At 40.4% G+C, this 14,558-nt stretch overlaps 1 protein-coding gene across 12 annotated transcripts in view; it reads left to right on the forward strand.

The window, feature by feature from the left end:
* The window catches only part of NR2C1 (nuclear receptor subfamily 2 group C member 1), a 100,092-nt gene extending 85,534 nt beyond the window's left edge, over positions 1-14,558 (forward strand). For 11 of the 12 annotated variants that reach the window (XM_038403268.2, XM_038403200.2, XM_043492210.1 and 8 more), the window contains 3 exons: positions 3,924-4,061; positions 11,114-11,219; positions 12,126-14,558. In XM_038403268.2, the coding sequence (XP_038259196.1) occupies positions 3,924-4,061; positions 11,114-11,219; positions 12,126-12,300 (419 nt within the window). In that variant the 3' untranslated portion in view covers positions 12,301-14,558. The remainder of the gene's footprint in view (positions 1-3,923; positions 4,062-11,113; positions 11,220-12,125) is intronic. The other variant, XM_043492218.1, reaches the window with a different exon arrangement.

A 14,558-nucleotide genomic window follows, 5' to 3' on the forward strand; every position in this document is an offset into this window, starting at 1 on the left:
GGAGAAGGGAAAGGTTACAGTATTTTTTTCTCCTTCATGAAGTGAGCCTGTAGATTCCAATTTTAGGTATCATGACACAACTCATGATCCATGGAGCTATGTTAGTCAGGGCTCTGTTCATAACTGCCACATAATTGTACCTGAGAATTTGTTTTAACACACACACTCTCCAAAAAACGACGACAACAATCGTTGTGCTAGTGAGGGGGGAAAAATCCTTCTGAATGTGAACTAGATGCAAACTGATTCAGTGATAGCTGCCAGAGGGTACAGTTAACTGTAAGGGTAGTTAAACACTGGGGCAAATTATCTACAGAGGTTTGTGGAGGTCTTTAAGAACAGGTTAGACAAACACATGTTAGGGATGGTCTAGGTCAGTGTTTCTCAATGACAGGTCCGTGGACCGGTGCTGGTCCCTGAGATTTCCCTCATTCAGTTTAGGAAGCCAGCAAGCTGGTCCCTGGTATCAAAAAGGTTTAAAAACACTGGTCTAGGTAATACCTAGTCCTGTCTCAGAGCAAGAGACGGGACTAGAAGATTTATTAGGGTCCCTTCCAGTCTTACATTTCTATGATTCTGTTCTATGATTCTGTGATAATTATGTAACTGCTGATACTTTTAGCAGAAATATCAAGCTAATTGTAATTTTGGGGCACATTAGTAGATATTGGGGTGGTGTGCAATGAGGCTGGTAGTTGCAGTCATGGTTTTCTGGGAGTGGAAAATTAGAAATTCAAATCACTCCTTTCCCCACATTTTAAATCACTTCTGCCCTGCCCTGCCCAAGATAAGATAAATCCATCTCTGCAATACAAAAAGCATTATCTGTCTCCTGGATACCGCAATCAGCTCTCACGTTTTGCAGTGTTCTGAAAACTGTGTCCCCCTGTTCAGCTTCCAAAACCTCTAGCTTTCCCAGGACAGCTTCTACAGCATAGTTACTCATTGTCAATTCAGAAATCTCATATTCCAATGGTTTCTATGCCGGTGCCGCACCCTCTCATCCCTTGTAAACTTTTTTTATGCCATCTCGTTCATACTGAGTCCTAGAGTTTTTTTTGCTTGACCCAGTTCTTACCTGGATCTGGTTTTCCCCATCCCAGTCAAGAGGTTTGGAGGTTTCTGTTTCTTTTCAAGGTTCTTGCAGTCGTGAACTATTCAGCTGATCCTAGCTAATTTAATGTTGCAGGTTTAATGTGCAGATCTCAATAACTTTCACAGCCATGTCACCACCTCATCTTACTCCTATCTGATACTAATTTTTTGAAGAAAAATTGTTTTCTCCTTGGACTACACCTGTTGTGTGGGGTTAACCCCATGATAGCTCATCTCGTAGGTCTTGTACAGTGTGTCTAGAGTAGCAACAGACCCAGTCCAGCAAACTCACCATTCACCAAGGCATTGTTTACATTGAGAATTTTAGGAAAGTACCTTCCATTGCTTGGATACAATGGTAAACATGCCATTGGCCAGTCTACATCAGTGCCCCCACAGTTACTAACACTAGTGGGGCTTCACTAATGCTAGAGCAATGGTGGAGGATTTCCCTACAATTCTGTTTTTTGGTGTGGTTTCATCCCTGTTTGAAGCTATATGCATACATGGGTGACTGGTGCAGTCTTTTCAGAAGGCAGTTCAAGCCCTGAAAACAGCTGCTTGACTGGGTCTCTGTCAGTATGGAAAGATCTGTGATGAGACAGTCAGGTCTAACATTTAAAAGAGCTACTTTAGACTCTATGAGAAGAATAGCAATTCTTAAGAACATTTCAGTCTTTCTTTTCTTGTTCTGGGAGGTTGGAGGTGACCTTGGGCCTTTAGGTGAGTTGCAGTAACAACAACAACAAAAGAATAAGGTAATGAAAATGAAACCTGAGTTGACTGAATTATTTAATGAGTGGAGGTCTCTGGAATGAAGCAAAGCACATTCTCTTCATCTTGCTCCATGGAAGATTACAGCAGGAAAAAGGGAAATTCTTAAGGCTAGAGTTTTCAAAAATGAGTGCCTACGGTTAGGGTCCTAAATGAGAGGCCTGACTCTAAAAATTGTTGTGCATCCATTGGCCTTCATTGATTTCGGGGATACTCAGGAATTTTGAAAATCAGGGTTTTTACTCAGAAAACTAAACTTAGACACCAATTTTTGAAAATTGCCCCCCCCCCAAATTCTTCAAAAGACATGTGCAAAAATCTTATATCCCTCAGGGCTGGTCAGCACAACACAGGTCGACATAAGGCAGCTTATGTTGGCCTAATTATGTCAATGTCTACACTGCAGCCTTCCTCCCACTGATGTAAGTGCTGTACTACACCAGCATAACAACTCCACCTCCATGATAGGTGTAAGGCTTATGTCAGTGTACTTAGGACCACGCAGTGTCTGTGTAGACACTGCATCCTTTACATCTGCTTTCTTGTCAGTTTCAGGGCTGTGAAATTGACAATAAAGCACCTGCTCCCCTGGAGAGCTGGGTGGCTGGACCCTACTCCCAGCTGAGAGCTGGGGTGAGAAGCCCAGGGGGCTTCCCCCCGCTCCTGGCTGGGAGCCAGAATGAGAAGCCCAGGTGAGCTGTGAAATTGAGAAGGTTGCCCAGCTCTGGGTGGGGGTGCTGAGAAATCAGGGCAGCTGTACTCTGTTCACCAATTGGTGAGAAGCCCTGGGCAGCTTTCCCTTGCTCCCAGTGGGGAACAAGGTAGGGAGGGACGAGAAACTCCAGGTGACTTCCCCCGGCTCCTGACAGGGAACGGGGAGCAACCAGGGGGCTTCCTGCCGGGAGCCTGTGGCTCAGCCAGGTTTATGGCAGGGAGCCCCCAGTGAAGCTGAGAGAACGGGCTCTCAGTTCCCCACACTGCCCCTCTTAGGTTGAGGGAAGTGCTTCTGGTGAGGATGTGCATCACTGACCCAAGGAGGGCAGCGTGGACATGAACCACCACAGTAATTACATGGTGGGTTTGTAATGTAGACATAACCTCAGAGGTATCAGGTATAAGCCCCTTATATTGAAACCTCTTGTTCCATGAAACTTTGTTGTTCAACTCTACTTAAAAAAAAAAAATGAACAGAGCTGTAATTGCTTGTGAGATACACATAGCATCTTAGTCTTTGATACTTGGCCTTCAGTGCCATTCTATGATTTTTCTCTGTCTAAAAAGAAATAGATTTGCTTTAATTGTTTTACAGTTATAATAGTTAGATTGGGGCTCAAGTTACTTTAATTGTTCTAGCATTGGCAAGACTCTTGTGGTATTAAACTCATATACCTCTCCAGAGAATTCCCTATATTCCTCCTAGTAGTGTTAGCTCTCATACCCCTAAATGGGTAAGATATTCTATCCAGATCTTGTATGTCTTCACCTAGCCGCTTGGTTTGGATTCCTAAAAATTGACTCATTTCACTTTTAAAAAGGGGAAAGTAATCGTGCTACTATCCAAAAAACCTTTCCCAGTGCAGTCATGTGTTTAAAATGATAGTTTAGGAATACAGCTAAGACAGGCATGGGGTGGATCCTTTACTGACTTTGATTCTAGAACATTTAGATCCTAAAATGGAAGGAGTGTTCTTTAATAGATTTGCTGCTGCTAACGCTTCTGTGATGAGTGAGCATGGCACATGACTCTTATGGAATACATCTGCAGGGGAGTAATACGTTCAGGGAATTCCATTTACTGGTATGTAATCTTCTTCCCCCTTCTGGTGATTAATATTTCAGGTGCCAGTCCACCTCTGATCATTGGACTCTTTTGTAGGATTATCAGACTAATCATGAAGGGGGTTTAAATAAATAAATAAATAAATATTCATTGGCCTGTAATTTTTTCCTTCAGAAGAAGAATATGGATTCATATTACAGCTGTATGAATCATTTAGAAATCAGGAGTAAATTTATCCCGAAAATCCATTCTGCAATTTTTTGTACTAATCTAGATAAGCTGTCTACAGATAGAGGAAAACTAGTGATGGAGCATATCTTCAAACTGCAAGAGTTCTGTAACAGTATGGTTAAGCTTTGCCTAGATGGCTATGAATATGCTTATCTGAAAGCAATCGTCCTCTTCAGTCCTGGTATGTAATTATTTTTAACTTAAAATTTTGTTCTTTTCTGTGACAATTGAGATCTGAGTATTTACAGTGTATTTAAAAGTTGTTGTATTTTCAAAAATCCAAACTTTCAGTTAAGGTGTGGGGGGAGAGTGATTTTGTACTTAAGTTCATGCATTTCTGACATTTTAGTTCTATAGCTGCAACAAATCTGTGAACCTGTTTTTATTTAATTAGGTGCTAATTTAAAATCTAAAAGTCCCCCCTTCTTCCAGTCTACCAAAGGTTCCATCTTCACTGAGAATTTTAGGCATTTCTCCCAAAGTTGCTGTACCACCAGTGCAGCTCAGCAATTGCTAGCAATGCTAGAAATGATAAGGCAGACTGACCACCAGTGTTTTTTACCATCATTTTCTCGAATTCTGCTCCTTGAGAATCGGTTGGAGTGGGGAGAGACTGGAAGGAAGGAAGACTTAGGAGCCAGTTTGGCAGTTGGGGGGTGACATTAGATAAGTAGGTGAGGGGGCAGGCAGGACTAGGAGATTGGGACAAAAAGCCTCTGAGGGAGGGAGATTGAGATAGGATTGGGCTACATAGAGATTAGATGAGGAGCCTGGGAGTGAGGGAAGAGAGGGGTGTGTATTAAAAGAATGTTAAGATTGCGAAGTTAAGCATTCAGAAGTTAGAAAATGCGAGAATCATGGTTGTCTGTGCAACCTTGATTTAGCTGCCTTGTGCATATGCATTATGATACAGTCTAATTATATGATCATGTACAATTGTTTCCACAGGACACCTGCCCCATTCAGTGCACAGGGTGGACCTGCTCTGGGGATGATTCAGTGTTGTGTAGTAAAGGATACGGTTGTCTGTAGGACTCCTGCCTCATTTGTTGTGGAAGTTGGAACTGATGTAGTGAATGAGGCAGGGGATAGCAGAGAGAGAAAGGATAGTTTCATGGTTAAGGATGTTGAATCCTGTCCTAGAGAATGGGATTCTAATCCCTGCCTCTGTCGCAGTTCCAGTGTGGTGGTAGACTGGTCACTTAAACCAAACTTTTCACAGTTTGTCACTAATTGTGTGTCCTTATTTTCTGGAGGCCCAAATGAGACCATGGGGCCTGATTTGTGGAAATACTGATCACTCTCAGCTGCCACAGAAGAAACGGAAGGTGTTCTTTGACTGTATAAACTGTTATATAATGCTCTGAAAAATCAGGTCCTAGATACATCAAATGGGCATTCAAAATTAGTGATACTTCTGACCTTAATCATTCTGTTCCTCAGTTTCCCATGTGTAAAATAGGGGTAATACCACTCCCTCATCTCGCAGGGAGGCTGCGATATTAAATTAAATTAAATTAATGTTTGTGAAATACTCAGATAATTAGTGATTAGCAACATAGAAAATCTTATGAAGAAATAAATAATTCTGTATTCAGAGCCAGGGTTTGAATAGTGTAGAGTAAGTAAGGAGGGGAGGAGAGGAAGCAGCACACACTGAAAAATGAGGATGAAATAAAATATTGAGTAGCATGGTCTATGATATTCACTGTTTGAGGCAGAGGTCGTGTGGAAGTAATGTTTGATCAGGTAATTAAACATTGTATCCTACTACATACACAGAAGGGAGCCAAATTAACCTTAATTCTGGCTTTTCCTAGCTTTTGAGCGCTTGACTTTGCTACCTTAATGTTCTTTTAATGTAGTCTTTTGTGTGTAATTTGATTTACACCAGGATACTATCTCTTGGCCCCAGGATTTTCATCCATCGTTTACCGATCCAGAGATTTATAATAAAAAAAAAAATAACAAACATTGCTATACAGAAACATGATCTGCCAGGTATTTTTCTGTATTTAGAGCAGTTTTTTACTCTGATGCTTGCTGAGCAAGTCTGCTCATTTTTCTCCTAAATGTTCTAAATGCAACAATAACAAATATGTCTTCTCGTTGCTGTACCTTTCCTGAAGCTGATATCCAAAAGAGGTGAATTTTAAAAAGTCATTAAATCCCCTTGGATACCACTCTGTCAGTAGTATCATAATTTTAGCATCTATCATAATTTGTATCCTATATTTGCATACTATTTCGGTGGCAGTGAAGGCTTTGTTTTATTTCAGTAGATTGTGAGTCTTGAGGAACAGAAGGCAGCTGCTGTGTAGCCTTTACTATGTGAGCCATATCTATGAATATAGACAATAAAGGCAACAGTAAAAATACAGTGGTTATATCTGTCATACAGTACTTCATTATATATTATTTAAACAGCAGGAATTCATTGTACTTAACCATTCATCACTCAGGCTGGAAAACATCCTATTTTCATGTTAAGGTTTTTCCATTGTTTTCAGCCTATCACACCCAACACTACATACACATACAAACAGGAACTGGAACACTGAGTTCAGGCAACAGGAACCAGGAAACAAACAGGAACAGGAAGTAATAAACAGGAAGGCCCCCCACTACCTCCGCTCCACACCAATAATCATATTGTGCCTCTACATTTCATGACATTATCTATACAGAGCCCCAGTGTAGGAGTCACATGCCTAATCATGGAAGCTTTTCAGACAGCAGATGGTAGTTATGGGATGCACTCAATTTCCTCAAGCCCAATGTTCATAGACTGCAGGTATAAATATCCTCCCTCTTCAGATTCCACAGTCTGCTACCTGGAGAGTGACAGAGCCAAACTCTTCCTTTTTCTCTAATCTTACACATGCAAATCTAGTTGTAAATAGTTGCATGTTAGAGTTAGGTTTAAGGGTTTTTTTCACTTGTCAGTTTTTTTTATATATATATATTAGGTCTCCTTTGGCCTTACTCACAATGGGAGGCACATCTAAAAGAATGGGATTTAAAAGAGATTCCTCTTATCTCACAAAAGTTCTGTACTTCAGATAGGCATGAAAATGTCCCAAAGTACCATAAGACTCTACTCTAGAATCTTCTGCTGCAAGAGTCTAATAGACCTTCCCCTGAAAACTTCCTAGACACAAGTAATGTGGACAATAAGCCTTCCTTAGTGCTAATTCCTACCATAAAATCTCAGGCTGACGAAACACATTCCCCCAGGTAAAGACCTGAATTCTTCACATGGAGCCAAAGAAGGCACATCTTCTGGCACTGGTCATTCTAAAAAGCTGTACTGTGAGAGAAGAGGTCCTCTGGCGAGGATCCCACAATGAATCTGCCCGAGGTTGTCATATGGAGAAGCCATTGTTGGATTCATGGTTCCTGCCTTTTCCAAGATTGTGCAGTAGTTTTCCTGGAACTGAGAAAACCAGGTACTTTCCCAATCTGCTGCAGCTCCACCTCAAAGGGAACTTTTTTTAGATACCGGAAAACTTTTGGTACCTCAGTTGTCAGCCTGGACGGTTCTAAAATAAAAATTTTACCCAATCGTCATCCATACATGTACTGGGTACCTTGTGGCTTTTGGTCCCTTTTGGTTCCCTTCCTCCTTAAGTGGCCTCTGTGATGAGATGATGGAAGACCATCATTGTCTCCTCCCCCACCCAAAGGAACCTTTCTCCTACAAAAGCGGCAAAGAGTCCTGTGGCACCGTATAGACTAACAGACGTATTGGAGCATAAGCTTTCGTGGGTGAATACCCACTTCATTGGATGCAGGTGATGGCCTCTTCAGAGGTTCCTGGGATTCCTCTACTTTAAATCTTCAAGAGTGGTAGTTGTACCTGATTTGAAATCAGATGCATTCTCTCTGAGGAGCAGGAACTGGTGAGGCAGTCCTAGGAATTCCTCTTCTGTAAGTTATGCCAACGCCTTTCAGGATTTGGTGGGTAAAATGGCTGTGATATTGGTATTCCACTGGCAGTTTTGTCTAAAAACCACATATGTTTTTTGAAATCCTGGAGTACAAAGCGAAAAAACAGTACTCCTTGTCAATGAGCTGGTTAAAGAGGTCTGGATTCACTCTTCCTCTGCTGCTTCTGCCTCAAGGAAGCCTTGTACCAGGTTATCAGTATGAATGTCAGTTATTTTTCCAATACACCTCTACCCTGATATAACATGACCCGATACAACACGAATTCGGATATAACGCGGTAAAGCAGGGCTCTGGGCCGGGCGGGGCTTCGCATTCCGGTGGAGCAAAGCAAGTTCGATATATCGCGGTTTCACCTATAACGCGATAAGATTTTTTGGCTCCCGAGAACAGCGTTATATCGGGGTAGAGGTGTATTTTACTCGGCCAGTTGTGAATTCTGCTGTAAATGACAAATCTAGAGCTGGGACAGTGTCATCAAAACGTGGGCACAGAGAGACCAAATTGCTAGAGTTATGGCCTGATAAGATATTTTGTTCTAGTCCAGAGCTGTTACTTGGGCTAGAACAAAACATGTTACCCAGTATGTTCCCCAAACCAAGGAATTTCTGGTCTTATACCAGAAAAGTTAGTTGTCCAAAAATTCTCTGGAGGCTTCACTTGATATCATGGACACTACAGCCAGGTCTTTGGCTATGGCTGTCATGTTGAAGAGATATTTTGGGCTCAGGAATGTACCAGCAAACACAGAGACAATCTGGGAATCCCTTTTGTTTTCAGAAGAGAGAAAAGGTGTTCTTTTCTGCCTCAGTACTTTCATCTGCTGGTGGCGCTGCATGTAAGCAGCAAGTTTGAGGATGTGCCGGAGGGCCCTGGGTGAGTTTCAGGGGACCCAAGTCCTCATCCTTTCTCCTCTTCTACCCCAGTCTTTTAGGATTCTTTGTTCCAGTATTTACTGGCATGGCAGGCCATTTCCTCATGTAGCTGAGTCCTAAAGATCATTGAAAGGGGTAATCCTTGGAGTTCAGAGCGTGACAAAACTTTATCTATCTTCTATTTCCTTTTTTTTTTTTTATCCTTCTCCTGAAAAACTAGTTGGAGAAAAGGACATGTTGGAAATGGACACCACCCTGGAAGAAAGGTACCAGAAAGAAGTTCCAAAGTAAAGGCCTACCCCTGATTTTGAGCTCCTTATATTGAATGAATACTGAAGGAAAGTAAAATTACCTGTTTTCTCAAGGGAGCATAATCCTTGCTCTTGAACTTCAAGGCTGATTTGTGTCCATGATATTTAATATGCTTGCTTTTACATTCAGATAAGAACCACAAGAAGCACTTCAGTTTCATGAGAGGTTCAACAATTGCCCCCATCGTATTCACCAAGTGCTTGATGGTATCTGCAACTCATCTGACTCATCAAAAGTCTTCCTATGGGCACAACTGGCTCATAAGAGCCTAGTCTTACAAAGGGGTAGTTCATGCCTTGTGGTAGACCTGCTTCTCTATCCAAAAATTATTCATTCACCCTCCCTTGATATATCTTGCTCCAACACAGCAACAAGGTGATGCAAACGTGCCTCAAAGGCCTTTACTTGACAGCATGACTGTTAGGTTTTAAGATAGGATGTTTGTCCTTGTCTGAAGAGATCAAGGCAGTAGGAGTGTAGAAAACATTTCATTAGGAAGTTTTACACTGTCAAGTGGAACAGGTTTTTAAAGTTTGCTCAAATGTCAAAGGCTTGACCTAGTTCCCTGTGTGTTTCCAGTTACTGTCTCATGACACTTGTGTTGTCAGAAATATCCCTGGAAGTATTTTCTAACTGGAAAGGAATGTTCATCCCATCAAGTTATGAACTAGCTGTTGTTTCTGTGCCTTCAGTGTCTCAAGGCTAACTTACCTAGTGAGACGACAGCTTCAGTGGGAATCTATTACAATATACCCCTATTTGAAATCTGTATGGCTGTTACATGGAGTTCAATTCATATGTTCACAAATGGCTTTTCTTTCTACATGGTATCAAGAATATACGTTAGTATCAGCAGGCCAGTGATTTAGTCGTTGTTGAACTAACAGAGTTCCTCAGCCTGCCTTTTTAGGGAGATCATTACTAGCTAACCTCCTGTAGTTGGGCTCTGAAAGTAATGTCATGAAGGAGAAAAAAGAAGTTACTTCGGTCAGTAACTCTTTTGTTCTCAAAACACTATTCCTCTACACAATCACACTTGACCTTCCCTTCTGCTCTTTACTTTGGAATCATGCTGTATAGATGGTTTATGGAATTAAGAAATTGAGGGATCATTAGAAAGGACAGGATGTTTATACCATTGATCTATGAAATATTGGGTTTGAGGGAATTGTAGCACTTTCCAACCCAATCCAAACCTGATGGCACCTGATTACAAGTGTCGGGTTCAGACTGGGTATAAAAACAACCTGATGCTCTCGGGTTGGTCCAGGTCGTCTGATCTCCTCTTCCTGCCTGTGGGATTGGTGCAGTGGTGGCTGTGTGCCCTACTCATGCTGGCTGAGGTCACTTCACTCCACAGCATGCACAGCAGAGTGAGGCAACAGTGGCTGACAAGAGCGGGGCATGCAACTGCCGCTGCACTGACCTCGTAGGCAAGAGGTAGCTGCAGACGAATTGCAGGCACAGGGCAAGGGAAGCAGGAAGCCCCGAGCATGCCAAGCTCACAGGACAAGGCATCAGCACTGACTCAGGTTCGAGGGGAAACTGGCCAACGTTCAGGTGTGCAGAGCTGAACCAGTGCAGGGAGCAGACAATGGGCTGGAAGGAATTGGTCTGGAGGAGGGGGAGACGGACTGCGGGGGTAATTAGCTCCGGCAGTTCCAGGGAAGAAATAAACTAAAGAAAATGTAGTCTGGAATGGCAGCTAGACTCCATATATTGTTTAAGCACACAACTGTCCATTGAACTGTCAACATAGCAGAATAATGCTATGTTCAGTTGCAACACAGTAACTGGAGACAAGATCAAATGTGGATGAGATTATGTAAATAGTTTTACACATGGTAAGAACTGCATTTGCTTGGACTCCTAGAGCAGTTTAATATATTCATCTGAGCACCGTAAATGAAATAGATCTCCATCATCTAAGAAAATAATCCAAATAAGGCAAGGTACTCAGCATCAAAATTGTCAGAAAACCCCCAGAAGTTGCTACAGTAGCAAAAGAATTAATCAGATGGTTGCCCCAGATGGGCTTCGTTGTTTTGTTTTGTGCATCTTATCCAGAGCAGGTATAACAATATAAATTGTGTTTCAGATCACCCAGGTCTAGAAAATGTGATACAGATTGAAAAGTTTCAAGAAAAGGCTTACATGGAGTTCCAAGATTATGTAACAAAAGTATATCCAGATGATACCTACAGGTATGTAAATTATATACATCACATGCTTGATTTTTCTTTCATTTCTTTTCTTCAGCACTTCAGTTATTTGATTTGAGAAGTATTTCATTTTAAAAAATGGGAGAATCAATTAAGTGAAAAGTGTTGACAAGCCTTAGTCCCACTCTTAGGCCTGGTCTACACTAGAGGGGGGATTGATCTAAGTTACGCAACTTCAGCTACGTGAATAATGTAGCTGAAGTTGACGTACTTAGACTGATTCACCGTGGTGTCTTCACTGCGATGAGTCGACTGCTGCCGCTCCCCCATCGACTCTGCCTGCATTTCTCACAGCAGTGGAGTACCGGAGTCGATGGGATAGCGCTCGAGGGATCGATTTATCGTGTTTAAATTAGACGCAATAAATCAACTCTCACTGTATCGATCGCTGCCTGCCGATCCGGCGGGTATAGACATACCCTTAGTCACTTTATCTATATGACTTCATTGTTACTTCCTATAATTTTCAATGTAACTTAGTGCATTTTACATTTAAAAGTTAAACTTTATGAAAATGTATTTAAATTTTTTGAATTGTAATTACCTGACTCATTGAAGCCAGGTCTTCCATTTGTTTTCTTTTGCCTGCTGCAGGCCGTAGCAGGTTGTGCAACTCACATATATTGAAATGCCTATTAAGATCTGTTTGCGCTAATGTCAAAGATGTGACGGGTTATAAATTAAATACTGGAATAATTTAAAACTTGATCTGTCTTCCATACCTACAAAAGCTTACTACTAAACCTCTAAGAGCTGAGCTTTTATTGAACCATGACCAAAAGCATAATCCTTTATATTTTTTTTCTTATTGATAACTGGATAACATCAAAAGGAAGCCTTGCTTTGCCTGTTAAACTGTAACGCTCTTTTGCCAAACCTGTTTTTCAGGCTATCTAGGCTTCTTCTCCGATTGCCTGCCCTCAGACTGATGAGTGCTACCATCACAGAAGAGCTGTTCTTTGCAGGACTGATTGGAAATGTTCAGATTGATAGCATCATCCCATATATCCTAAGAATGGAGACAGCAGACTACAACTCTCAAATTATTGGTCATTCTGTATAAAGGTGGAAAACAAGGATTCTGTGCCATGGTGACGTAAATGTACATCACCATGGCAGTCATGGCATACTGTCTCCAAGAGATGGCAAGAAGTCTTCCCCAACAACTTTTAAAAATTTAAAGAAGGCTAAAATTTCTCCTTTCCTGTACATTTGGGAAATGCTGCAGAGTGTCTTGAGGGATACAGGATGACTTCCGTTTTTCATCTGGTTTTCAAGGACTTGTAAATTATCTGGCATTTAATGAAAATCAAAAATTATCCACCATATTTTTGTAGATAGATGAACCTGGAATATTGCTTATGAAGTCCAAAATGAATAGGAAAATCCAGCCTGGTGAAGAAGACTGTTGACTGAATTAAGGTGTCACTACTTACTTTTAGAAAAAAATAAATTAACCTTCTTCTCTGAGTTGTGTTTTCAGTGTTTTGCTGTAATTCATTCTCACTGATTCAATGGAACATGATAGTCAGAAATCCTAAAAAGGCAAAAATATTTCAATTGAAGTGAGACCTTTGTAATCAACTTCATTTTTCTTTCAGCTACTTTGAAAAGAGCTGAAGTTCTTGTTTTATGAAGCAGTTGGTACCATGAAAAAGCCAGGGAAATCATAGAAAGCGTGCAGATTTTTTTAATATTCTGTTGATACCTCTATGCAGCTGATCATAGTTCACCTCCATTATTGGCAGTAAGATTGATGCTATTCTGGATGTCAAGAGTTTAATATGTTTTAGTGTTGTGTATTGGCAGATACTAGCTATTTGTATTATACAGTGGGGAAACTGACTAAGAATAAACTATTTTCCAAAATAGTTTATTACTATATCAGATTTCTGTTGTATTTTTCTAACTAAATAAGTTTCTAGTACTGATTGAGTCTAGAGTACACGTTGTTCTGTGCCTGGTGGGTCATCATTCTTCTATTTATCATGACATGAGGCCCCATAATGCAGGTTCTTCTGTTCTCTCTACCACAGTCTCTCCCTCCCCCAAGGTTTGAATAAATCGTTTTCACTTCTTGTAATATAAATTCATGCTTCTGATCAGGAGCTGGGGTGAGCTGAGTTTTCTTAGTAGGGGTAATCTTAATAAAACAGATAAATGAATAAAGGGATTGTTTTATTTTTATATTCATTTTGTTCATTTACCAGCATTTATTTTAACGGTTGCAGTTATTGCACTTTGGTGTCTTACCGGCTTTTTTAAGGAATGAAGCTTGCTTTGAAGTTTACGGCTGCTCAGATAAATGTACCAGGTTTAATGAGTTTCAGCTCAAGCCCATAACTTATTTGTCTAAATAGACACATTTTTCTGATCAACAGTGTCCACAGATTCTCACATCATTGCCATTCTGATTGATTGTTTTCGGTTTCATGCCGTTGAATAGCTTCTGCTCTCTGCAGTTAAATTTTTCCAAGCTATGTTGATGTTGGGTAGAAGGCTGGCCAATTTCATTCCCATTTTGTTACAGTCCGGTAACATCCGTTGACCTACTACTGAAAATTAAAATCTGAAAATTACTACATCATGGGCATTAAAGGTATTTTTAAAAATTCTCTAGCTTGACAAGTTTTGGGGGGATGTTCCCCACAACACATACTTTATTTATATTTAGCATTCAGTCTTCACCAGTCTAACTAGTTTGCATCTAGTCAAGACTTGTCAACCTATGGTCTTTATCAGCGAATAAAGAATGGCCTCTTTGCCAGCTAAAGGATAAAATTACTTTCAACAGGTTTATGATTTTCAATTTTTTTCCTTAAATCAATTTTTAGTATAAACAGTTTGAATGGAAAAGTGAATAGTTTTATACATTTCAATTAAAGATGGGAGCACTGTTCTAAATAATGAACTGAGTAGTTCAAAAATAATTTTTTCTTAAAAATATTTATTGTACAGTGTGCTAGATTTTTTCTTACTGGTATAATCCTGGTACAGCTTATAGTTACATTTTGAATAGTTTCAAAAAAACTTCATTGTAATGTCAACTGCATTACAAACCAATCCTGTCCTCTTAGTACATTTGTTCTGTGTCCTCTCTCTTCGGTATCATTGGAAGTCATTTGTTTGCTTATTCCATCCCACATCTACATCTTCCTGGTAGTTCAGTTTTAATGTAAGCATCAGAATGTTGCAGTGATTGTCTTGCTGTTGTATAAAAGCTACTGTAAATGTCTTTGAAACTGACTAAAATTGTAAATTCTATTTTGGCTGTATTTTTAAAATAAATTGTAACTTTTTATTATAGAATAACAATTGCAA

Source organism: Dermochelys coriacea, chromosome 1 (genome assembly GCF_009764565.3).
Source record: "Dermochelys coriacea isolate rDerCor1 chromosome 1, rDerCor1.pri.v4, whole genome shotgun sequence".
In the NCBI taxonomy this organism is placed as follows: domain Eukaryota; kingdom Metazoa; phylum Chordata; order Testudines; family Dermochelyidae; genus Dermochelys; species Dermochelys coriacea.